The sequence below is a fragment of the Myxine glutinosa genome, chromosome 2, assembly GCF_964187855.1.
Source record: "Myxine glutinosa chromosome 2, kmMyxGlut1.1, whole genome shotgun sequence".
NCBI classification, from domain to species: Eukaryota; Metazoa; Chordata; class Myxini; order Myxiniformes; family Myxinidae; genus Myxine; species Myxine glutinosa.
Window position 1 is genome coordinate 228,970,593 of NC_136262.1, and position 26,023 is coordinate 228,996,615.

The following is a 26,023-nucleotide window of genomic DNA, read 5'->3' on the forward strand; positions in this document are numbered from 1 at the left end:
AAACTGAAGAAGCTCGACAGGCCCGTTTAGCTGCTAACAGGATTCAAACTGCTGAGGCCAGGAGAAAGAAAGCACAGCGAGCTGAAGAAACTGAAGAAGCTCGACAAGCCCGTTTAGCTGCTAACAGGATTCAAACTGCTGAGGCCAGCAGAAAGAAAGCACAGCGATCTGAGGAAACTGAAGAAGCTCGACAGGCCCGTTTAGCTGCTAACAGGATTCAAACTGCTGAGGCCAGGAGAAAGAAAGCACAGCGATCTGAGGAAACTGAAGAAGCTCGACAGGCCCGTTTAGCTGCTAACAGGATTCAAACTGCTGAGGCCAGGAGAAAGAAAGCACAGCGATCTGAAGAAACTGAAGAAGCTCGACAGGTCCGTTTAGCTGTTAACAGGATACAAACTGCTGAGGCCAGGAGAAAGAAAGCACAGCGAGCTGAAGAAACTGAAGAAGCTCGACAAGCCCGTTTAGCTGCTAACAGGATTCAAACTGCTGAGGCCAGCAGAAAGAAAGCACAGCGATCTGAGGAAACTGAAGAAGCTCGACAGGCCCGTTTAGCTGTTAACAGGATACAAACTGCTGAGGCCAGGAGAAAGAAAGCACAGCGATCTGAAGAAACTGAAGAAGCTCGACAGGTCCGTTTAGCTGTTAACAGGATACAAACTGCTGAGGCCAGGAGAAAGAAAGCACAGCGATCTGAGGAAACTGAAAAAGCTCAACAGGCCCGTTTAGCTGCTAACAGGATTCAAACTGCTGAGGCCAGGAGAAAGAAAGCACAGCGATCTGAAGAAACTGAAGAAGCTCGACAGGCCCGTTTAGCTGCTAACAGGATTCAAACTGCTGAGGCCAGGAGAAAGAAAGCACAGCGAGCTGAAGAAACTGAAGAAGCTCGACAGGCCCGTTTAGCTGCTAACAGGATTCAAACTGCTGAGGCCAGGAGAAAGAAAGCACAGCGATCTGAAGAAACTGAAGAAGCTCGACAGGCCCGTTTAGCTGCTAACAGGATACAAACTGCTGAGGCCAGCAGAAAGAAAGCACAGCGATCTGAAGAAACTGAAGAAGCTCGACAGGCCCGTTTATCTGCTAACAGGATTCAAACTGCTGAGGCCAGGAGAAAGAAAGCACAGCGAGCTGAAGAAACTGAAGAAGCTCGACAAGCCCGTTTAGCTGCTAACAGGATTCAAACTGCTGTGGCACGAGCGCAGGAATCAGGAGTGGAAAGACAATACAGTTTGGATCAAAACAGCCAAAGGACTGCTGCTGCAAGAGAACAAGAAACTGAAGAACAACGACAAATTAGGAGAAATACTGATCAAGCAGACCGTTCTACAGCCCGAGCAAAAACAAGAACCACAAGAAATTTAAATTGGCTGATGGGTGCTTTCTCCTATGACCCCCAAAAGGACTACAGCAGAAACCCAAAAATCACCATTGGAAAAATGAGCAAATGCTGTCAACATTGTGGTGCCAAGAAGTGGCCTGCAGAAGCACCAGGTCTATGCTGCTCAGGAGGCAAAGTCAACCTCCCAACAATACAAGAGCCTCCTGAATTTCTCAAGAATCTGCTCCTCCAGGATACTCCGGAAGTATCACACTTCAATAGCTCCCTTAAAAAAATACAATTCAGCATTTCAAATGACATCATTTGGAGCTGACAAGAACATGACAGACTTTGGATTTTTTATGACTTATATAATTCAGGGACAGTGCTACCACTTAATGGGCGGCCTTCTTCCACTAACTGAAGAGCCTCACAAATTTGTGCAGGTTTACTTCATGGGTGGCAATCAAACAGATGCACAACAAAGATGCACCAATGTCCATGGCGGATTGAAGTTGGACATACTCATGAAGTTACAGGAAATGCTTCACCAAAACCACAAGTTTGTCAATGTCTTCAAATATGCACTGGAGCACATGGAAGACACCAGGAATCAAAAAATCATCATCAGAGCAGACAAACGTCCAGCTGCAGAACATGAACGGAGATACAACGCACCTGTCACTGATGAAATTGCAATCATAATGGTTGATGAACAGCACGAACGATGTGACATTGTTTTGCAACAAAGAAGTGGACATTTGGAGCGAATTTCTGAAACTCACAGGGCCTATGACTCACTCCAATGCCCTCTCATCTTCTGGAATGGTCAAGATGGACACCATTTTCAGCTACGGCAGATCAACCCAGGAACAGGACAAGAAACCGGTTGATCAATCAGTTGCAAAGACTTCTACTCCTATCATTTCATGGTACGGGATCAGTTTAACCAAGTTTTGTGATTCAAAGAAGTACCTTAACCAGCCAGTTGATGGTGAACATGTATGCCAAAATTGAGACAGAAAGGTTGGGCTTCATACGAAGAAATCAAGACAAGTTAACGGCAGAGGACTACATCCACCTTCGAGATGCCATCAATTCTGACGGTGACCCAATAAATATTGGCCAGCCAATCATACTGCCATCAAGCTTCACAGGAGGACCCCATTACATGCATGAACAAACTCAAGATGCAATGGCCTATGTCAGAAAGTTTGGCCGGCCGGATCTCTTCATTACATTCACCTGTAACTCAAAATGGACTGAAATCTCCGATGAACTTTTTCGACATCAAAAACCCAATGACGACATGACCTCATTGCTCGGGTGTTCCATGAAAAGCAAAATAAACTCCTCTGGCTCCTAAAAGAAGGAAGAATCTTTGGTGAACTTAGTGCCTGGATGACCACTATTGAATGGCAGAAGAGAGGACTTCCTCACTCTCACACACTGATCTGGTGCAAGGAGAAGATAAGACCAGATGATGTTGATAAGATCATTTCAGCTGAACTGCCTGATAAAGATGACGATCCAGAGCTCTTTGAAACCATCAAGACTCAACTCATCCAAGGTCCATGTGGAGTCATTAATCCAGCCTCACCCTGCATGCAATATCGAAAATGCACCAAAAGATATCCTAAAGACTTTCTTCAGGAAACTCAGACCGACAATGATGGATTCCCCCTTTACCGCAGGCGTAAGCCAGAAGATGGAGGCAAGACAACAACCCTAAAAGTTCGAGGAGAGGTGCTTACTTTGGACAATCGATGGGTAGTCCCACACAACAAATTGTTGTGCAAGCTTCTAAAGGCACACATCAATGTTGAGTACTGCAGCTCTGTCAAAGCAATCATATATGTCACAAAGTATGTCAACAAGGGCAGTGACATGGCTACCTTTGCTATTGAGATGGAGCTCAATGAGGGCGGGCTGGATGAAGTCAAACGATATCAGATAGGCTGGTACATCTCCAGTAATGAGGCTATCTGGAGGATCTTTGGATTTGACATCCACCAACGCTACCCAACAGTGGTCAACCTAGCAGTCCATCTGGAGAATGGACAGAGAGTGCACTTCACCGAGGCCACAGCTCATCAGTTGGCACAGGCACCACCCGAGACTACTCTAACTGCTTTTTTCAAGCTCTGGCAGGATGACGAATTTGCTCGATCCCTCCTGTATGCAGAGGTCCCAACCTGCTACACCTGGACTAATCAAAAGAAATGGAATCGACGGAAGCAGGGTCAACCAGTTGAAGGACACGAAGAAGTCAAGGCAAGCGATGCTATTGGGCATGTTTATACTGTCCACCCCAACAACAGCGAGTGTTTTTACCTGCGGCTACTTCTCCACACTGTTCAAGGACCGACATCATTTGAGGATCTCGGGTGCTTTGCAGGCAGGGTGTGCACTACATACCAAGAAGCATGTGGACAACATGGACTCCTACAAGACGATGAACATTGGAAACAGACTCTGGAGGAAGCAGCAGTCACTCGAGTGGCCAGTCAGATAAGACAGTTGTTTGCTATTATGCTCACAGCCTGTGAAATTGATCAACCCCATCTACTCTGGGATGAGTACAAAAACAATATGTCAGAAGACTTCTTGAACCAAGCCAGAAGACAGAATGAAAATGTTTACATTGAATTTTGCCCTGAAATCTACAACCAAGCTCTCTGCGACCTGTCCCGTCGAGTTCAGGCTCTTAATAGCACATCGGCTAACTGTGGGATGCCAGGGCCAGATGAAGAAATGGAGGTAGCACAAGAAATGTTTCGGGAAACCAACTATGATATTCAAGCCTTGGATCAGTTTGTGGATGAAAATGAACCTCGATTGGTGGAGGACCAGAAGTATGCTTATCACAGCATCATGAACAGCATTGAAAATGACAAGGGAGGACTCTTCTTTATTGATGACCCTGGTGGCACAGGCAAGACCTTCCTTACAAACCTCCTGTTTGCAAAAGTTCGCCAAAGACAGCATATTGCCCTTGCAGTGGCATCAAGTGGCCAAAATTCTGGCAACACAGCAACACTTCTGGATGGAGGAAGAACTGCACACTCCATGTTTAAGCTGCCCCTAGACCTCACACGACATGAACGACCTCTGTGTAACATCAAGAAGAACTCACCCGAGGCCAAGATCCTGCAAAAATGCAAATTGATCATTTGGGATGAAGCCACCATGAGCCACAAACGAGCAGTTGAAGCCTTGGATTGGACAATGCAGGATCTGAAAGACAACACACAGATAATGGGAGGAGTGAACATGGTTCTTGCTGGTGATTTCAGACAAACCCTGCCTGTAATTCCTCGAGGGACCCGAGCTGATCAGATCAATGCCTGTCTGAAAACATCTTATCTTTGGCCCCATGTTCAGCGACTGAGCCTTACCACCAATATGCGAGTGCACTTGAATAGTGATGATGCTGTTGGTGAGTTTTCCATCCAGCTACTCCAGGTGGGAAATGGACTTCTTGAAAGGGATTCCAATGACCAAATTCAATTGTCCTTTGGCCAAATCATTCAAACAGAGCAGGAACTGATTGACAGAGTCTTTCCAAACATTCACATCCGACAATCTGATCCCAACTGGCTCTGCGAGCGAGCAATCTGAGCACCAAAAAATGTTGCTGTGAGAGAAATTAACAGAAGGCTACTGGAGATGCTACCTGGAGAGAAAAGATGCTACAAGTCAGTAGACACAGTCAGTTCCCAGGACCAGGTTGTAAATTATCCAACCGAGTTTCTGAACAGCCTTGAACCAACAGGAACCCCTCCTGATGCTGAACACACAATCTGATGCTGAAGCTTGGAGCATCGATCATGCTACTCCGTAACCTAGATCCTCCAAAACTTTGCAATGGCACAAGACTCACCATCAAAAATATGATGCCCCATGTCCTGGAGGTCACAATCATGTCAGGAAATTTTGCTGGAGACAATAATTGTTTCATTCCCAGAATACCTCTGAAGCCAACTGATTTGCCATTTGAATTAAAAAGGCTTCAATTTCCTGTCAGACTCAGCTTTGCCATGACCATCAATAAATCTCAAGGGCAATCATTGAAAGTTGTTGGACTGAACCTGGCAGATCCTGTCTTTTCACATGGTCAGGTTGATGTTGGTACTTCAAGAGTTGGGAACCCTGATGGTCTCTTCATCATAGAACCACAGGGCAAAACCAAGAATATTGTTTATCCTGAAGCTTTGGAATGAATAAGTAAGTGAACAAGAAAATTTTGCTGTAATTCCTACTTTAGTGAAAATACACAGAGATCCTATTTTATTAGTCAAATAGTTTGTAATGTGTGCCAAAATCTGCACATTACTGCATGGTGTTACTTTGATACAATACCCGGGCATCGCCGGGTACCTCTGCTAGTCCAGGAATAAATTAGTGGAGAAAAATAATAATGATGACGTCATCGGTCACGTGGTTCTGACGCCATATTTGTTTTAATACAAAAGCCTTAAAAACCACTGAAAATGCATGCTGTCGAGGGTTTGCAATCTCTGATTGCTCTTTCATGTTTTACCTTTTTTTTTAGCTCACCTGGAACGAAGTTCAGGGGAGCTTGTGTGATGGCGCGTCGTCCGTCCGTCAGTCCGTCAGTAAACACTTGAAACTTCTTCGCCGAAACCACTGATGGGATAGTGACCAAATTTGGCACAAATTATATTTGTTGTGTTGTGACTAAAGTTTGTTCACGGCATTAAAAAAAAGTCGGGGTATAAGGGGGTTTACCAGGGGTCAAAGTGGATCCAGGTTTGAGCCGCCAAAATAGGAATTTGCTTTTTCTCTGAACCTGCACACACAATTCCGATGAAACTTGACCACAACCTGAATCACCTGTGTTGTACCATGGTTTGTTCCTGGCATTTAAAAAATCGGGGTCCAAGGTGGTCTATGTGGGGGGGGCGGTGGGGGGTCTCCCCCCCCCCCAAATACAGTTATTTGCTTTTTTCTCAGAATGGCTCATTCTCAGAACACATAATTCAGATGAAACTTCACCACAACCTTCATCTTCGTCGATGTACCAATGTTTGTTCAAGGCAATGGAAAAATTGGGGTCTGAGGATGTACATGGGAGTGGGAGGGGAAAGTGGTTTTTGCGAAATTTGCGAAATTTCCCAATTGCGAAAAGTGGTTTTCAACATGAGCACGTGTGCGGAAAGTGGTTTTCAATGCCAGCACAAGTGTGGAAATTGGTTTTGCAACACAAAGACAAATGCGAATTGTGGTTTTCAACACTAGAGCAAGTGCGAAAAGTGGTTTTGCAACACTAACACAAGTGTAAAAAGTGGTTTTCAACACGAACACAATTGCAAAAAGTGGTTTTCAACACTAATCAAAGTGCGGAAAGTGGTTTTGCAACACAGGAACAAGTGAAGAACGTGGTTTTCAACATGATCGCGTGTGGAAAGTGGTTTTGCAACACTAGCTCAAGTGCGGAGAGTGGTTTTCAATGCCAGCACAAGTGCGAAAAGTGGTTTTGCAACAATAACACAAGTGCAAAAAGTGGTTATGCAACACTAACACAAATGTGAAAGTGGTTTTGCAACACTAACACAAGTGCAATCAGTGGTTTTCAACACGAGCACGAGCGCGGAATGTGGTTTTTGCAACACTAACCCAATTGCGAAAAGTGGTTTTCAACATGAGCACGTGTGCGGAAAGTGGTTTTCAATGCCAGCACAAGTGTGGAAATTGGTTTTGCAACACAAAGACAAATGCGAATTGTGGATTTCAACACTAGAGCAAGTGCGAAAAGTAGTTCTGCAACACTAACACAAGTGTAAAAAGTGGTTTTCAACATGAACACAATTGCAAAAAGCGGTTTTCAACACTAATCAAAGTGCGGAAAGTGGTTTTGCAACACAGGCACAAGTGTAGAACGTGGTTTTCAACATGATCGCAAGGGTGGAAAGTGGTTTTGCAACACTAGCTCAAGTGCGGAGAGTGGTTTTCAATACCAGCACAAGTGCGAAAAGTGGATTTGCAACAATAACACAAGTGCAAAAAGTGGTTTTGCAACACTAACACAAATGTGAAAGTGGTTTTTGCAACACTAACACAAGTGCAATCAGTGGGTTTCAACACGAACACAATTGCAAAAAGTGGATTTCAACACTAACCAAAGTGCGAAAAGTTGTTTTCAACACGAGCACATGTGCGGAAAGTGGTTTTGCAACAAGAGCTCAAGTGCGGAGAGTGGTTTTCAATGCCAGCACAAGTGCGAAAAGTGGTTTTGCAACACTAACACAAGTGAGAAAAATGGTTTTGCAACACTGACGGAAGTGCAAAAAGTTGTTTTGAACACTAACAGGAGCACGAAAAGTGGTTTTCAACACTAGCAGAAGTGCAAAAAGTTGTTTTCAACGCCAGCACAAGTGCGGAAAGGGGTTTTGCAATCCTGGCACATGTGTGAAAAGTGGTCTTAAATGCCAGCACAAGTGTGGAAAGTGGTTTTGCAACACTAACACAAGTGCAAAAAGTGTTTTTCAATGCCAGCACATGTGCGAAAAGTGGTTCTGCAACACTAGCTCAAGTGCGGAAAGTGGTTTTCAACACCAGCACAAGTGTGGAAAATGGTTTTGCAACACCAACACAAGTGCGAAAGGTGGTTTACAACAGTAGGACGAGTGCAGAAAGTGGTTTGCAACACTAACCCAATTGCGAAAAGTGGTTTTCAACATGAGCACGTGTGCGGAAAGTGGTTTTCAATGCCAGCACAAGTGTGGAAATTGGTTTTGCAACACAAAGACAAATGCGAATTGTGGTTTTCAACACTAGAGCGAGTGCGAAAAGTGGTTTTGCAACACTAACACAAGTGTAAAAAGCGGTTTTCAACTCGAACACAATTGCAAAAAGTGGTTTTCAACACTAATCAAAGTGCGGAAAGTGGTTTTGCAACACAGGCACAAGTGAAGAACGTGGTTTTCAACATGATCGCGTGTGGAAAGTGGTTTTGCAACACTAGCTCAAGTGGGGAGAGTGGTTTTCAATGCCAGCACAAGTGCGAAAAGTGGTTTTGCAACAATAATACAAGTGCAAAAAGTGGTTTTGCAACACTAACGTGGTTTTGCAAGTGGTTTTGTGGTTTTGCAAGTTTTGCAACACTAATGTGAAAGTGGTTTTGCAACACTAACACAAGTGCAATCAGTGGTTTTCAACACGAGCACGAGCGCGGCATGTGGTTTTTGCAACACTAACCCAATTGGGAAAAGTGGTTTTCAACATGAGCACATGTGCGGAAGGTGGTTTTCAATGCCAGCACAAGTGTGGAAATTGGTTTTGCAACACAAAGACAAATGCGAATTGTGGTTTTCAACACGAGAGCAAGTGCGAAAAGTGGTTTTGCAACACTAACACAAGTGTAAAAAGTGGTTTTCAACACGAACACAATTGCAAAAAGTGGGTTTCAACAGTAATCAAAGTGCGGAAAGTGGTTTTGCAACACAGGCACAAGTGAAGAACTTGGTTTTCAACATGATCGCGTGTGGAAAGTGGTTTTGCAACACTAGCTCAAGTGCGGAGAGTGGTTTTCAATGCCAGCACAAGTGCGAAAAGTTGTTTTGCAACAATAACAGAAGTGTGAAGAGTGGTTTTCAACACGAACACAATTGCAAAAAGTGGTTATCAACACTAACCAAAGTGCAAAAAGATGTTTTCAACACGAGCACATGTGCGGAAAGTGGTTTTGCAACACACGCACAAGTGTAGAACGTTGTTTCCAACATGATTGCAAGTGTGGAAAGTGGTTTTGCAACAAGAGCTCAAGTGCGGAGAGTGGTTTTCAATGCCAGCACAAGTGCGAAAAGTGGTTTTGCAACACTAACACAAGTGAGACAAAATGTTTTGCAACACTAACACAAGTGCAAAAAGTGTTTTTCAATGCCAGCACAAGTGCGAAAAGTGGTTCTGCAACACTAGCTCAAGTGCGGGCAGTGGTTTTCAATGCCAGCACAAGTGCGGAAAGTAGTTCTGCAACACAAGCTCAAGTGCGGAAAGTGGCTTTCAACACCAGCACAAGTGTGGAAAATGGTTTTGAACACTAACAGGAGCACGAAAAGTGGTTTTCAACACTAGCAGAAGTGCAAAAAGTTGTTTACAACGCCAGCACATGTGTGAAAAGTGGTTTTAAATGCCAGCACAAGTGTGGAAAGTGGTTTTGCAACAATAACACAAGTGCAAAAAGTGGTTTTGCAACACTGACACATATGTGAAAGTGGTTTTGCAACACTAAACAAGTGCAATCAGTGGTTTTCAACATGAGCACGAGCGCGGAATGTGCTTTTTGCAACACTAACCCAATTGGGAAAAGTGGTTTTCAACATGAGCACATGTGCGGAAGGTGGTTTTCAATGCCAGCACAAGTGTGGAAATTGGTTTTGCAACACAAAGACAAGTGCGAAAAGTGGTTTTGCAACACTAACACAAATGTGAAAGTGGTTTTGCAACACTACAACACAAGTGCGATAAGTGGTTTTCAACACGAGGACGAGCGCGGAATGTGGTTTTTGCAACACTAACCCAATTGCAACAAGTGATTTTCAACATTAGCACGTGTGCGGAAAGAGGTTTTCAATGCCAGCACAAGTGTGGAAATTGGTTTTGCAACACTAAGACATATGCGAATTGTGGTTTCCAACACAAGAGCAAGTGCGAAACGTCGTTTTGCACACTAACACATGTGTGAAAAGTGGTTTCCAACACGAACACAATTGCAAAAAGTGGTTTTCAACACTAACCAAAGTGCGAAAAGTTGTTTTCAACACGAGCACATGTGCGGAAAGTGGTTTTGCAACACACGCACAAGTGTAGAACGTAGTTTTCAACATGATTGCAAGTGTGGAAAGTGGTTTTCAATGCCAGCACAAGTGCGAAAAGTGGTTTTGCAACACTAACACAAGTGAGAGAAATGGTTTTGCAACACTGACGGAAGTGCAAAAAGTGGTTTTGAACACTAACAGGAGCACGAAAAGTGGTTTTCAACACTAGCAGAAGTGCAAAAAGTTGTTTACAACGCCAGCACATGTGTGAAAAGTGGTTTTAAATGCCAGCACAAGTGTGGAAAGTGGTTTTGCAACAATAACACAAGTGCAAAAAGTGGTTTTGCAACACTGACACATATGTGAAAGTGGTTTTGCAACACTAACACAAGTGCAATCAGTGGTTTTCAACATGAGCACGAGCGCGGAATGTGCTTTTTGCAACACTAACCCAATTGGGAAAAGTGGTTTTCAACATGAGCACATGTGCGGAAGGTGGTTTTCAATGCCAGCACAAGTGTGGAAATTGGTTTTGCAACACAAAGACAAATGCGAATTGTGGTTTTCAACACTAGAGCAAGTGCGAAAAGTGGTTTTGCAACACTAACACAAGTGTAAAAAGTGATTTTCAACACGAACGCAATTGCAAAAAGTGGTTTTCAACACTAATCAAAGTGCGGAAAGTGGTTTTGCAACACAGGCACAAGTGAAGAACGTGGTTTTCAACATGATCGCGTGTGGAAAGTGGTTTTGCAACACTAGCTCAAGTGCGGAGAGTGGTTTTCAATGCCAGCACAAGTGCGAAAAGTTGTTTTGCAACAATAACACAAGTGCAAAAAGTGGTTTTGCAACACTAACACAAATGTGAAAGTGGTTTTGCACACTAACACAAGTGCAATCAGTGGTTTTCAACACGAGCACGAGCGCGGATTTGTGGTTTTTGCAACACTAACCCAATTGCGAAAAGTGGTTTTCAACATGAGCACGTGTGCGGAAAGTGGTTTTTAATGCCAGCACAATTGTGGAAATTGGTTTTGCAACACAAAGACAAATGCGAATTGTGGTTTTCAACACTAGAGCAAGTGCGAAAAGTGGTTCTGCAACACTAACACAAGTGTAAAAAGTGGTTTTCAACATGAACACAATTGGAAAAAGCGGTTTTCAACACGAATCAAAGTGCGGAAAGTGGTTTTGCAACACAGGCACAAGTGTAGAACGTGGTTTTCAACATGATCGCAAGGGTGGAAAGTGGTTTTGCAACACTAGCTCAAGTGCGGAGAGTGGTTTTCAATGCCAGCACAAGTGCGAAAAGTGGTTTTGCAACAATAACACAAGGGCAAAAAGTGGTTTTCCACGCCAGCACAAGTGCCGAAAGTTGTTTTGCAATACGAGCACATGTGTGAAAAGTTGTTTTTCAATACGAGCACATGTGTGGAAAGTGGTTTTCAATGCCAGCACAAGTGTGGACAGTGGTTTTGCAACACTAACACAAGTGCAGAAAGTGGTTTTCAATGCCAGAACAAGTGCAGAAAGTAGTTCTGCAACGCTAGCTGAAGTGTGGAAAGTGGTTTTCAACACCAGCACAAGTGCGGAAAATGGTTTTGCAACACTAACACAAGTGCGAAAAGTGGTTTTCAATGCCAGTACGAGTGTGGAAAGTGGTTTTTGCAACAACAACACAAGTGCGGAAAGTAGTTCTGCAACACTAGCTCGAGTGTGGAAAGTGGTTTTCAACACCAGCACAAGTGTGGACAGTGGTTTTGCAACACTAACACAAGTGCAGAAAGTGGTTTTCATTGCCAGCACAAGTGCGGAAAGTAGTTCTGCAACACTAGCTCAAGTGTGGAAAGTGGTTTTCAACACCAGCACAAGTGCGGAAAATGGTTTTGCAACACTAACACAAGTGCGAAAAGTGGTTTTGCAACACTAACACAAATGTGAAAGTGGTTTTGCAACACTAACACAAGTGCGATAAGTGGTTTTCAACACGAGCACGAGCGCGGAATGTGGTTTTTGCAACACTAACCCAATTGCAAAAAGTGATTTTCAACATTAGCACGTGTGCGGAAAGAGGTTTTCATTGCCAGCACAAGTGTGGAAATTGGTTTTGCAACACCAAGACATATGCGAATTGTGGTTTCCAACACAAGAGCAAGTGCGAAAAGTCGTTTTGCAACACTAACACAAGTGTGAAAAGTGGTTTCCAACACGAACACAATTGCAAAAAGTGGTTTTCAACACTAACCAAAGTGCGAAAAGTTGTTTTCAACACGAGCACATGTGCGGAAAGTGGTTTTGCAACACACGCCAAGTGTAGAACGTGGTTTTCAACATGATTGCAAGTGTGGAAAATGGTTTTGCAACAAGAGCTCAAGTGCGGACAGTGGTTTTCAATGCCAGCACAAGTGCGAAATGTGGTTTTGCAACACTAGCTCAAGTGCGAAAAGTGGTTTTGCAACACTAAAACAAGTGCGAAAAGTGGTTTTCAATGCCAGCACAAGTGCGAAAAGTGGTTTTGAACACTAACAGGAGCACGAAAAGTGGTTTTCAACACTAACACAAGTGCAAAAAGTGTTTTTCAATGCCAGCACAAATGCGAAAAGTGGTTTTGCAACACTAAAACAAGTGCGAAAAGTGGTTTTCAATGCCAGCACTAGTGCGAAAAGTGGTTCTGCAACACCAGCTCAAGTGCCGAAAGTGGTTTTCAATGCCAGCACAAGTGTGGAAAGTAGTTCTGCAACACAAGCTCAAGTGCGGAAAGTGGCTTTCAACACCAGCACAAGTGTGGAAAATGCTTTTGCAACACCAACACAAGCGCGAAAAGTGGTTTACAACAGTAGGACGAGTGTGGAAAGTGGTTTGCATCACCAACCCAATTGCGAAAAGTGGTTTTCAATGCCAGTACGAGTGTGGAAAGTGGTTTTTGCAACAATAACACAAGTGCGGAAAGTAGTTCTGCAACACTAGCTCGAGTGTGGAAAGTGGTTTTCAACAGCAGCACAAGTGCGGAAATTGGTTTTGCAACACCAAAACATGTGCGAAAAGTGGTTTTGCAACACTAACACAAATGCGAAAGTGGTTTTGCAACACTAGCACAAGTGCAATAAGTAGTTTTCAACACGAGCACGAGCGCGGAATTGTGGTGTTTGCAACACTAACCCAATTGCGAAAAGTGGTTTTCAACAGGAGCACGTGTGCAGAAAGTGGTTTTCAATGCCAGCACAAGTGTGGAAATTGGTTTTGCAACACAAAGACAAATGCGAATTGTGGTTTTCAACACTAGAGCAAGTGCGAAAAGTGGTTTTGCAACAGGAACACAAGTGTAAAAAGTGGTTTTCAACACGAACACAATTGCAAAAAGTGGTTTTCAACACTAATCAAAGTGCGGAAAGTGGTTTTGCAACACAGGCAAAAGTGTAGAACGTGGTTTTCAACATGATCGCAAGGGTGGAAAGTGGTTTTGCAACACCAGCTCAAGTGCGGAGAGTGGTTTTCAATGCCAGCACAAGTGCGAAAAGTGGTTTTGCAACAATAACACAAGTGCAAAAAGTGGTTTTACACGCCAGCAAAAGTGCCGAAAGTTGTTTTGCAATACGAGCACATGTGTGAAAAGTTGTTTTGCAATACGAGCACATGTGTGGAAATGTGGTTTTCAATGCCAGCACAAGTGTGGACAGTGGTTTTGCAACACTAACACAAGTGCAGAAAGTGGTTTTCAATGCCAGCACAAGTGCGGAAAATGGTTGTGCAACACTAACACAAGTGCGAAAAGTGGTTTTGCAACACTAACACAAATGTGAAAGTGGTTTTGCAACACTACAACACAAGTGCGATAAGTGGTTTTCAACACGAGGACGAGCGCGGAATGTGGTTTTTGCAACACTAACCCAATTGCAACAAGTGATTTTCAACATTAGCACGTGTGCGGAAAGAGGTTTTCAATGCCAGCACAAGTGTGGAAATTGGTTTTGCAACCCTAAGACATATGCGAATTGTGGTTTCCAACACAAGAGCAAGTGCGAAACGTCGTTTTGCAACACTAACACATGTGTGAAAAGTGGTTTCCAACACGAACACAATTGCAAAAAGTGGTTTTCAACACTAACCAAAGTGCGAAAAGTTGTTTTCAACACGAGCACATGTGCGGAAAGTGGTTTTGCAACACACGCACAAGTGTAGAACGTAGTTTTCAACATGATTGCAAGTGTGGAAAGTGGTTTTGCAACAAGAGCTCAAGTGCGGAGAGTGGTTTTCAATGCCAGCACAAGTGCGAAAAGTGGTTTTGCAACACTAACACAAGTGAGAAAAATGGTTTTGCAACACTGACGGAAGTGCAAAAAGTGGTTTTGAACACTAACAGGAGCACGAAAAGTGGTTTTCAACACTAGCAGAAGTGCAAAAAGTTGTTTTCAACGCCAGCACAAGTGAGGAAAGGGGTTTTGCAATCCTGGCACATGTGTGAAAAGTGGTTTTAAATGCCAGCACAAGTGTGGAAAGTGGTTTTGCAACACTAACACAAGTGCAAAAAGTGTTTTTCAATGCCAGCACATGTGCGAAAAGTGGTTCTGCAACACTAGCTCAAGTGCGGAAAGTGGTTTTCAACACCAGCACAAGTGTGGAAAATGGTTTTGCAACACCAACACAAGTGCGAAAAGTGGTTTACAACAGTAGGACGAGTGCAGAAAGTGGTTTGCAACACTAACCCAATTGCGAAAAGTGGTTTTCAACATGAGCACGTGTGCGGAAAGTGGTTTTCAATGCTAGCACAATTGTGGAAATTGGTTTTGCAACACAAAGACAAATGCGAATTGTGGTTTTCAACACTAGAGCAAGTGCGAAAAGTGGTTCTGCAACACTAACACAAGTGTAAAAAGCGGTTTTCAACTCGAACACAATTGCAAAAAGTGGTTTTCAACACTAATCAAAGTGCGGAAAGTGGTTTTGCAACACAGGCACAAGTGAAGAACGTGGTTTTCAACATGATCGCGTGTGGAAAGTGGTTTTGCAACACTGGCTCAAGTGGGGAGAGTGGTTTTCAATGCCAGCACAAGTGCGAAAAGTGGTTTTGCAACAATAACACAAGTGCAAAAAGTGGTTTTGCAACACTAACACAAATGTGAAAGTGGTTTTGCAACAATAACACAAGTGCAATCAGTGGTTTTCAACACGAGCACGAGCGCGGCATGTGGTTTTTGCAACACTAACCCAATTGGGAAAAGTGGTTTTCAACATGAGCACATGTGCGGAAGGTGGTTTTCAACACTAATCAAAGTGCGGAAAGTGGTTTTGCAACACAGGCACAAGTGTAGAACGTGGTTTTCAACATGATCGCAAGGGTGAAAAGTGGTTTTGCAACACTAGCTCAAGTGCGGAGAGTGGTTTTCAATGCCAGCACAAGTGCGAAAAGTGGTTTTGCAACAATAACACAAGGGCAAAAAGTGGTTTTCCACGCCAGCACAAGTGCCGAAAGTTGTTTTGCATTACGAGCACATGTGTGAAAAGTTGTTTTTCAATACGAGCACATGTGTGGAAAGTGGTTTTCAATGCCAGCACAAGTGTGGACATTGGTTTTGCAACACTAACACAAGTGCAGAAAGTGGTTTTCAATGCCAGCACAAGTGCGGAAAGTAGTTCTGCAACGCTAGCTCAAGTGTGGAAAGTGGTTTTCAACACCAGCACAAGTGCGGAAAATGATTTTGCAACACTAACACAAGTGCGAAAAGTGGTTTTCAATGCCAGTACGAGTGTGGAAAGTGGTTTTTGCAACAACAACACAAGTGCGGAAAGTAGTTCTGCAACACTAGCTCGAGTGTGGAAAGTGGTTTTCAACACCAGCACAGGTGCGGAAAATGGTTTTGCAACACTAACACAAGTGCGAAAAGTGGTTTTGCAACACTAACACAAGTGCAAAAAGTGTTTTTCAATGCCAGCACAAGTGCGAAAAGTGGTTCTGCAACACTAGCTCAAGTGCGGAAAGTGGTTTTCAATGCCAGCACAAGTGCGGAAAGTAGTTCTGCAACACAAGCTCAAGTGCGGAAAGTGGCTTTCAACACCAGCACAAGTGTGGAAAATGGTTTTGAACACTAACAGGAGCACGAAAAGTGGTTTTCAACACTAGCAGAAGTGCAAAAAGTTGTTTACAACGCCAGCACATGTGTGAAAAGTGGTTTTAAATGCCAGCACAAGTGTGGAAAGTGGTTTTGCAACAATAACACAAGTGCAAAAAGTGGTTTTGCAACACTGACACATATGTGAAAGTGGTTTTGCAACACTAACACAAGTGCAATCAGTGGTTTTCAACATGAGCAGGAGCGCGGAATGTGGTTTTTGCAACACTAACCCAATTGGGAAAAGTGGTTTTCAACATGAGCACATGTGCGGAAGGTGGTTTTCAATGCCAGCACAAGTGTGGAAATTGGTTTTGCCACACAAAGACAAATGCGAATTGTGGTTTTCAACACTAGAGCAAGTGCGAAAAGTGGTTTTGCAACACTAACACAAGTGTAAAAAGTGGTTTTCAACACGAACACAATTGCAAAAAGTGGTTTTCAACACTAATCAAAGTGCGGAAAGTGGTTTTGCAACACAGGCACAAGTGAAGAACGTGGTTTTCAACATGATCGCGTGTGGAAAGTGGTTTTGCAACACTAGCTCAAGTGCGGAGAGTGGTTTTCAATGCCAGCACAAGTGCGAAAAGTTGTTTTGCAACAATAACACAAGTGCAACAAGTGGTTTTGCAACACTAACACAAATGTGAAAGTGGTTTTGCACACTAACACAAGTGCAATCAGTGGTTTTCAACACGAGCACGAGCGCGGATTTGTGGTTTTTGCAACACTAACCCAATTGCGAAAAGTGGTTTTCAACATGAGCACGTGTGCGGAAAGTGGTTTTTAATGCCAGCACAATTGTGGAAATTGGTTTTGCAACACAAAGACAAATGCGAATTGTGGTTTTCAACACTAGAGTAAGTGCGAAAAGTGGTTCTGCAACACTAACACAAGTGTAAAAAGTGGTTTTCAACATAAACACAATTGGAAAAAGCGGTTTTCAACACGAATCAAAGTGCGGAAAGTGGTTTTGCAACAGTAGGACGAGTGCAGAAAGTGGTTTGCAACACTAACCCAATTGCGAAAAGTGGTTTTCAACATGAGCACGTGTGCGGAAAGTGGTTTTCAATGCCAGCACAAGTGTGGAAATTGGTTTTGCAACACAAAGACAAATGCGAATTGTGGTTTTCAACACTAGAGCGAGTGCGAAAAGTGGTTTTGCAACACTAACACAAGTGTAAAAAGCGGTTTTCAACTCGAACACAATTGCAAAAAGTGGTTTTCAACACTAATCAAAGTGCGGAAAGTGGTTTTGCAACACAGGCACAAGTGAAGAACGTGGTTTTCAACATGATCGCGTGTGGAAAGTGGTTTTGCAACACTAGCTCAAGTGGGGAGAGTGGTTTTCAATGCCAGCACAAGTGCGAAAAGTGGTTTTGCAACAATAATACAAGTGCAAAAAGTGGTTTTGCAACACTAACGTGGTTTTGCAAGTGGTTTTGTGGTTTTGCAAGTTTTGCAACACTAATGTGAAAGTGGTTTTGCAACACTAACACAAGTGCAATCAGTGGTTTTCAACACGAGCACGAGCGCGGCATGTGGTTTTTGCAACACTAACCCAATTGGGAAAAGTGGTTTTCAACATGAGCACATGTGCGGAAGGTGGTTTTCAATGCCAGCACAAGTGTGGAAATTGGTTTTGCAACACAAAGACAAATGCGAATTGTGGTTTTCAACACGAGAGCAAGTGCGAAAAGTGGTTTTGCAACACTAACACAAGTGTAAAAAGTGGTTTTCAACACGAACACAATTGCAAAAAGTGGGTTTCAACAGTAATCAAAGTGCGGAAAGTGGTTTTGCAACACAGGCACAAGTGCGGAGAGTGGTTTTCAATGCCAGCACAAGTGCGAAAAGTTGTTTTGCAACAATAACAGAAGTGTGAAGAGTGGTTTTCAACACGAACACAATTGCAAAAAGTGGTTATCAACACTAACCAAAGTGCAAAAAGATGTTTTCAACACGAGCACATGTGCGGAAAGTGGTTTTGCAACACACGCACAAGTGTAGAACGTTGTTTCCAACATGATTGCAAGTGTGGAAAGTGGTTTTGCAACAAGAGCTCAAGTGCGGAGAGTGGTTTTCAATGCCAGCACAAGTGCGAAAAGTGGTTTTGCAACACTAACACAAGTGAGACAAAATGTTTTGCAACACTAACACAAGTGCAAAAAGTGTTTTTCAATGCCAGCACAAGTGCGAAAAGTGGTTCTGCAACACTAGCTCAAGTGCGGGCAGTGGTTTTCAATGCCAGCACAAGTGCGGAAAGTAGTTCTGCAACACAAGCTCAAGTGCGGAAAGTGGCTTTCAACACCAGCACAAGTGTGAAAAATGGTTTTGAACACTAACAGGAGCACGAAAAGTGGTTTTCAACACTAGCAGAAGTGCAAAAAGTTGTTTACAACGCCAGCACATGTGTGAAAAGTGGTTTTAAATGCCAGCACAAGTGTGGAAAGTGGTTTTGCAACAATAACACAAGTGCAAAAAGTGGTTTTGCAACACTGACACATATGTGAAAGTGGTTTTGCAACACTAAACAAGTGCAATCAGTGGTTTTCAACATGAGCACGAGCGCGGAATGTGCTTTTTGCAACACTAACCCAATTGGGAAAAGTGGTTTTCAACATGAGCACATGTGCGGAAGGTGGTTTTCAATGCCAGCACAAGTGTGGAAATTGGTTTTGCAACACAAAGACAAGTGCGAAAAGTGGTTTTGCAACACTAACACAAATGTGAAAGTGGTTTTGCAACACTACAACACAAGTGCGATAAGTGGTTTTCAACACGAGGACGAGCGCGGAATGTGGTTTTTGCAACACTAACCCAATTGCAACAAGTGATTTTCAACATTAGCACGTGTGCGGAAAGAGGTTTTCAATGCCAGCACAAGTGTGGAAATTGGTTTTGCAACACTAAGACATATGCGAATTGTGGTTTCCAACACAAGAGCAAGTGCGAAACGTCGTTTTGCACACTAACACATGTGTGAAAAGTGGTTTCCAACACGAACACAATTGCAAAAAGTGGTTTTCAACACTAACCAAAGTGCGAAAAGTTGTTTTCAACACGAGCACATGTGCGGAAAGTGGTTTTGCAACACACGCACAAGTGTAGAACGTAGTTTTCAACATGATTGCAAGTGTGGAAAGTGGTTTTCAATGCCAGCACAAGTGCGAAAAGTGGTTTTGCAACACTAACACAAGTGAGAGAAATGGTTTTGCAACACTGACGGAAGTGCAAAAAGTGGTTTTGAACACTAACAGGAGCACGAAAAGTGGTTTTCAACACTAGCAGAAGTGCAAAAAGTTGTTTACAACGCCAGCACATGTGTGAAAAGTGGTTTTAAATGCCAGCACAAGTGTGGAAAGTGGTTTTGCAACAATAACACAAGTGCAAAAAGTGGTTTTGCAACACTGACACATATGTGAAAGTGGTTTTGCAACACTAACACAAGTGCAATCAGTGGTTTTCAACATGAGCACGAGCGCGGAATGTGCTTTTTGCAACACTAACCCAATTGGGAAAAGTGGTTTTCAACATGAGCACATGTGCGGAAGGTGGTTTTCAATGCCAGCACAAGTGTGGAAATTGGTTTTGCAACACAAAGACAAATGCGAATTGTGGTTTTCAACACTAGAGCAAGTGCGAAAAGTGGTTTTGCAACACTAACACAAGTGTAAAAAGTGATTTTCAACACGAACGCAATTGCAAAAAGTGGTTTTCAACACTAATCAAAGTGCGGAAAGTGGTTTTGCAACACAGGCACAAGTGAAGAACGTGGTTTTCAACATGATCGCGTGTGGAAAGTGGTTTTGCAACACTAGCTCAAGTGCGGAGAGTGGTTTTCAATGCCAGCACAAGTGCGAAAAGTTGTTTTGCAACAATAACACAAGTGCAAAAAGTGGTTTTGCAACACTAACACAAATGTGAAAGTGGTTTTGCACACTAACACAAGTGCAATCAGTGGTTTTCAACACGAGCACGAGCGCGGATTTGTGGTTTTTGCAACACTAACCCAATTGCGAAAAGTGGTTTTCAACATGAGCACGTGTGCGGAAAGTGGTTTTTAATGCCAGCACAATTGTGGAAATTGGTTTTGCAACACAAAGACAAATGCGAATTGTGGTTTTCAACACTAGAGCAAGTGCGAAAAGTGGTTCTGCAACACTAACACAAGTGTAAAAAGTGGTTTTCAACATGAACACAATTGGAAAAAGCGGTTTTCAACACGAATCAAAGTGCGGAAAGTGGTTTTGCAACACAGGCACAAGTGTAGAACGTGGTTTTCAACATGATCGCAAGGGTGGAAAGTGGTTTTGCAACACTAGCTCAAGTGCGGAGAGTGGTTTTCAATGCCAGCACAAGTGCGAAAAGTGGTTTTGCAACAATAACACAAGGGCAAAAAGTGGTTTTCCACGCCAGCACAAGTGCCGAAAGTTGTTTTGCAATACGAGCACATGTGTGAAAAGTTGTTTTTCAATACGAGCACATGTGTGGAAAGTGGTTTTCAATGCCAGCACAAGTGTGGACAGTGGTTTTGCAACACTAACACAAGTGCAGAAAGTGGTTTTCAATGCCAGCACAAGTGCAGAAAGTAGTTCTGCAACGCTAGCTGAAGTGTGGAAAGTGGTTTTCAACACCAGCACAAGTGCGGAAAATGGTTTTGCAACACTAACACAAGTGCGAAAAGTGGTTTTCAATGCCAGTACGAGTGTGGAAAGTGGTTTTTGCAACAACAACACAAGTGCGGAAAGTAGTTCTGCAACACTAGCTCGAGTGTGGAAAGTGGTTTTCAACACCAGCACAAGTGTGGACAGTGGTTTTGCAACACTAACACAAGTGCAGAAAGTGGTTTTCAATGCCAGCACAAGTGCAGAAAGTAGTTCTGCAACGCTAGCTGAAGTGTGGAAAGTGGTTTTCAACACCAGCACAAGTGCGGAAAATGGTTTTGCAACACTAACACAAGTGCGAAAAGTGGTTTTGCAACACTAACACAAATGTGAAAGTGGTTTTGCAACACTAACACAAGTGCGATAAGTGGTTTTCAACACGAGCACGAGCGCGGAATGTGGTTTTTGCAACACTAACCCAATTGCAAAAAGTGATTTTCAACATTAGCACGTGTGCGGAAAGAGGTTTTCAATGCCAGCACAAGTGTGGAAATTGGTTTTGCAACACCAAGACATATGCGAATTGTGGTTTCCAACACAAGAGCAAGTGCGAAAAGTCGTTTTGCAACACTAACACAAGTGTGAAAAGTGGTTTCCAACACGAACACAATTGCAAAAAGTGGTTTTCAACACTAACCAAAGTGCGAAAAGTTGTTTTCAACACGAGCACATGTGCGGAAAGTGGTTTTGCAACACACGCCAAGTGTAGAACGTGGTTTTCAACATGATTGCAAGTGTGGAAAATGGTTTTGCAACAAGAGCTCAAGTGCGGACAGTGGTTTTCAATGCCAGCACAAGTGCGAAATGTGGTTTTGCAACACTAGCTCAAGTGCGAAAAGTGGTTTTGCAACACTAAAACAAGTGCGAAAAGTGGTTTTCAATGCCAGCACAAGTGCGAAAAGTGGTTTTGAACACTAACAGGAGCACGAAAAGTGGTTTTCAACACTAACACAAGTGCAAAAAGTGTTTTTCAATGCCAGCACAAATGCGAAAAGTGGTTTTGCAACACTAAAACAAGTGCGAAAAGTGGTTTTCAATGCCAGCACTAGTGCGAAAAGTGGTTCTGCAACACCAGCTCAAGTGCCGAAAGTGGTTTTCAATGCCAGCACAAGTGTGGAAAGTAGTTCTGCAACACAAGCTCAAGTGCGGAAAGTGGCTTTCAACACCAGCACAAGTGTGGAAAATGCTTTTGCAACACCAACACAAGCGCGAAAAGTGGTTTACAACAGTAGGACGAGTGTGGAAAGTGGTTTGCATCACCAACCCAATTGCGAAAAGTGGTTTTCAATGCCAGTACGAGTGTGGAAAGTGGTTTTTGCAACAATAACACAAGTGCGGAAAGTAGTTCTGCAACACTAGCTCGAGTGTGGAAAGTGGTTTTCAACAGCAGCACAAGTGCGGAAATTGGTTTTGCAACACCAAAACATGTGCGAAAAGTGGTTTTGCAACACTAACACAAATGCGAAAGTGGTTTTGCAACACTAGCACAGGTGCAATAAGTAGTTTTCAACACGAGCACGAGCGCGGAATTGTGGTGTTTGCAACACTAACCCAATTGCGAAAAGTGGTTTTCAACAGGAGCACGTGTGCAGAAAGTGGTTTTCAATGCCAGCACAAGTGTGGAAATTGGTTTTGCAACACAAAGACAAATGCGAATTGTGGTTTTCAACACTAGAGCAAGTGCGAAAAGTGGTTTTGCAACAGGAACACAAGTGTAAAAAGTGGTTTTCAACACGAACACAATTGCAAAAAGTGGTTTTCAACACTAATCAAAGTGCGGAAAGTGGTTTTGCAACACAGGCAAAAGTGTAGAACGTGGTTTTCAACATGATCGCAAGGGTGGAAAGTGGTTTTGCAACACCAGCTCAAGTGCGGAGAGTGGTTTTCAATGCCAGCACAAGTGCGAAAAGTGGTTTTGCAACAATAACACAAGTGCAAAAAGTGGTTTTACACGCCAGCAAAAGTGCCGAAAGTTGTTTTGCAATACGAGCACATGTGTGAAAAGTTGTTTTGCAATACGAGCACATGTGTGGAAATGTGGTTTTCAATGCCAGCACAAGTGTGGACAGTGGTTTTGCAACACTAACACAAGTGCAGAAAGTGGTTTTCAATGCCAGCACAAGTGCGGAAAATGGTTGTGCAACACTAACACAAGTGCGAAAAGTGGTTTTGCAACACTAACACAAATGTGAAAGTGGTTTTGCAACACTACAACACAAGTGCGATAAGTGGTTTTCAACACGAGGACGAGCGCGGAATGTGGTTTTTGCAACACTAACCCAATTGCAACAAGTGATTTTCAACATTAGCACGTGTGCGGAAAGAGGTTTTCAATGCCAGCACAAGTGTGGAAATTGGTTTTGCAACACTAAGACATATGCGAATTGTGGTTTCCAACACAAGAGCAAGTGCGAAACGTCGTTTTGCAACACTAACACATGTGTGAAAAGTGGTTTCCAACACGAACACAATTGCAAAAAGTGGTTTTCAACACTAACCAAAGTGCGAAAAGTTGTTTTCAACACGAGCACATGTGCGGAAAGTGGTTTTGCAACACACGCACAAGTGTAGAACGTAGTTTTCAACATGATTGCAAGTGTGGAAAGTGGTTTTACAACAAGAGCTCAAGTGCGGAGAGTGGTTTTCAATGCCAGCACAAGTGCGAAAAGTGGTTTTGCAACACTAACACAAGTGAGAAAAATGGTTTTGCAACACTGACGGAAGTGCAAAAAGTGGTTTTGAACACTAACAGGAGCACGAAAAGTGGTTTTCAACACTAGCAGAAGTGCAAAAAGTTGTTTTCAACGCCAGCACAAGTGAGGAAAGGGGTTTTGCAATCCTGGCACATGTGTGAAAAGTGGTTTTAAATGCCAGCACAAGTGTGGAAAGTGGTTTTGCAACACTAACACAAGTGCAAAAAGTGTTTTTCAATGCCAGCACATGTGCGAAAAGTGGTTCTGCAACACTAGCTCAAGTGCGGAAAGTGGTTTTCAACACCAGCACAAGTGTGGAAAATGGTTTTGCAACACCAACACAAGTGCGAAAAGTGGTTTACAACAGTAGGACGAGTGCAGAAAGTGGTTTGCAACACTAACCCAATTGCGAAAAGTGGTTTTCAACATGAGCACGTGTGCGGAAAGTGGTTTTCAATGCTAGCACAATTGTGGAAAATTGGTTTTGCAACACAAAGACAAATGCGAATTGTGGTTTTCAACACTAGAGCAAGTGCGAAAAGTGGTTCTGCAACACTAACACAAGTGTAAAAAGCGGTTTTCAACTCGAACACAATTGCAAAAAGTGGTTTTCAACACTAATCAAAGTGCGGAAAGTGGTTTTGCAACACAGGCACAAGTGAAGAACGTGGTTTTCAACATGATCGCGTGTGGAAAGTGGTTTTGCAACACTGGCTCAAGTGGGGAGAGTGGTTTTCAATGCCAGCACAAGTGCGAAAAGTGGTTTTGCAACAATAACACAAGTGCAAAAAGTGGTTTTGCAACACTAACACAAATGTGAAAGTGGTTTTGCAACAATAACACAAGTGCAATCAGTGGTTTTCAACACGAGCACGAGCGCGGCATGTGGTTTTTGCAACACTAACCCAATTGGGAAAAGTGGTTTTCAACATGAGCACATGTGCGGAAGGTGGTTTTCAACACTAATCAAAGTGCGGAAAGTGGTTTTGCAACACAGGCACAAGTGTAGAACGTGGTTTTCAACATGATCGCAAGGGTGAAAAGTGGTTTTGCAACACTAGCTCAAGTGCGGAGAGTGGTTTTCAATGCCAGCACAAGTGCGAAAAGTGGTTTTGCAACAATAACACAAGGGCAAAAAGTGGTTTTCCACGCCAGCACAAGTGCCGAAAGTTGTTTTGCATTACGAGCACATGTGTGAAAAGTTGTTTTTCAATACGAGCACATGTGTGGAAAGTGGTTTTCAATGCCAGCACAAGTGTGGACATTGGTTTTGCAACACTAACACAAGTGCAGAAAGTGGTTTTCAATGCCAGCACAAGTGCGGAAAGTAGTTCTGCAACGCTAGCTCAAGTGTGGAAAGTGGTTTTCAACACCAGCACAAGTGCGGAAAATGATTTTGCAACACTAACACAAGTGCGAAAAGTGGTTTTCAATGCCAGTACGAGTGTGGAAAGTGGTTTTTGCAACAACAACACAAGTGCGGAAAGTAGTTCTGCAACACTAGCTCGAGTGTGGAAAGTGGTTTTCAACACCAGCACAGGTGCGGAAAATGGTTTTGCAACACTAACACAAGTGCGAAAAGTGGTTTTGCAACACTAACACAAGTGCAAAAAGTGTTTTTCAATGCCAGCACAAGTGCGAAAAGTGGTTCTGCAACACTAGCTCAAGTGCGGAAAGTGGTTTTCAATGCCAGCACAAGTGCGGAAAGTAGTTCTGCAACACAAGCTCAAGTGCGGAAAGTGGCTTTCAACACCAGCACAAGTGTGGAAAATGGTTTTGAACACTAACAGGAGCACGAAAAGTGGTTTTCAACACTAGCAGAAGTGCAAAAAGTTGTTTACAACGCCAGCACATGTGTGAAAAGTGGTTTTAAATGCCAGCACAAGTGTGGAAAGTGGTTTTGCAACAATAACACAAGTGCAAAAAGTGGTTTTGCAACACTGACACATATGTGAAAGTGGTTTTGCAACACTAACACAAGTGCAATCAGTGGTTTTCAACATGAGCAGGAGCGCGGAATGTGGTTTTTGCAACACTAACCCAATTGGGAAAAGTGGTTTTCAACATGAGCACATGTGCGGAAGGTGGTTTTCAATGCCAGCACAAGTGTGGAAATTGGTTTTGCCACACAAAGACAAATGCGAATTGTGGTTTTCAACACTAGAGCAAGTGCGAAAAGTGGTTTTGCAACACTAACACAAGTGTAAAAAGTGGTTTTCAACACGAACACAATTGCAAAAAGTGGTTTTCAACACTAATCAAAGTGCGGAAAGTGGTTTTGCAACACAGGCACAAGTGAAGAACGTGGTTTTCAACATGATCGCGTGTGGAAAGTGGTTTTGCAACACTAGCTCAAGTGCGGAGAGTGGTTTTCAATGCCAGCACAAGTGCGAAAAGTTGTTTTGCAACAATAACACAAGTGCAAAAAGTGGTTTTGCAACACTAACACAAATGTGAAAGT

At 43.1% G+C, this 26,023-nt stretch overlaps 1 protein-coding gene across 1 annotated transcript in view; it reads left to right on the forward strand.

The window, feature by feature from the left end:
* Nucleotides 1–5,812: 5,812 nt before the first annotated feature.
* LOC144890845 (uncharacterized) overlaps nucleotides 5,813–26,023 on the forward strand; it is a 97,087-nt gene continuing 76,876 nt past the window's right edge. Inside the window, exon 1 of the mRNA XM_078772704.1 lies at nucleotides 5,813–5,824. Coding sequence (XP_078628830.1) covers nucleotides 5,813–5,824 — 12 coding nt within the window. The remainder of the gene's footprint in view (nucleotides 5,825–26,023) is intronic.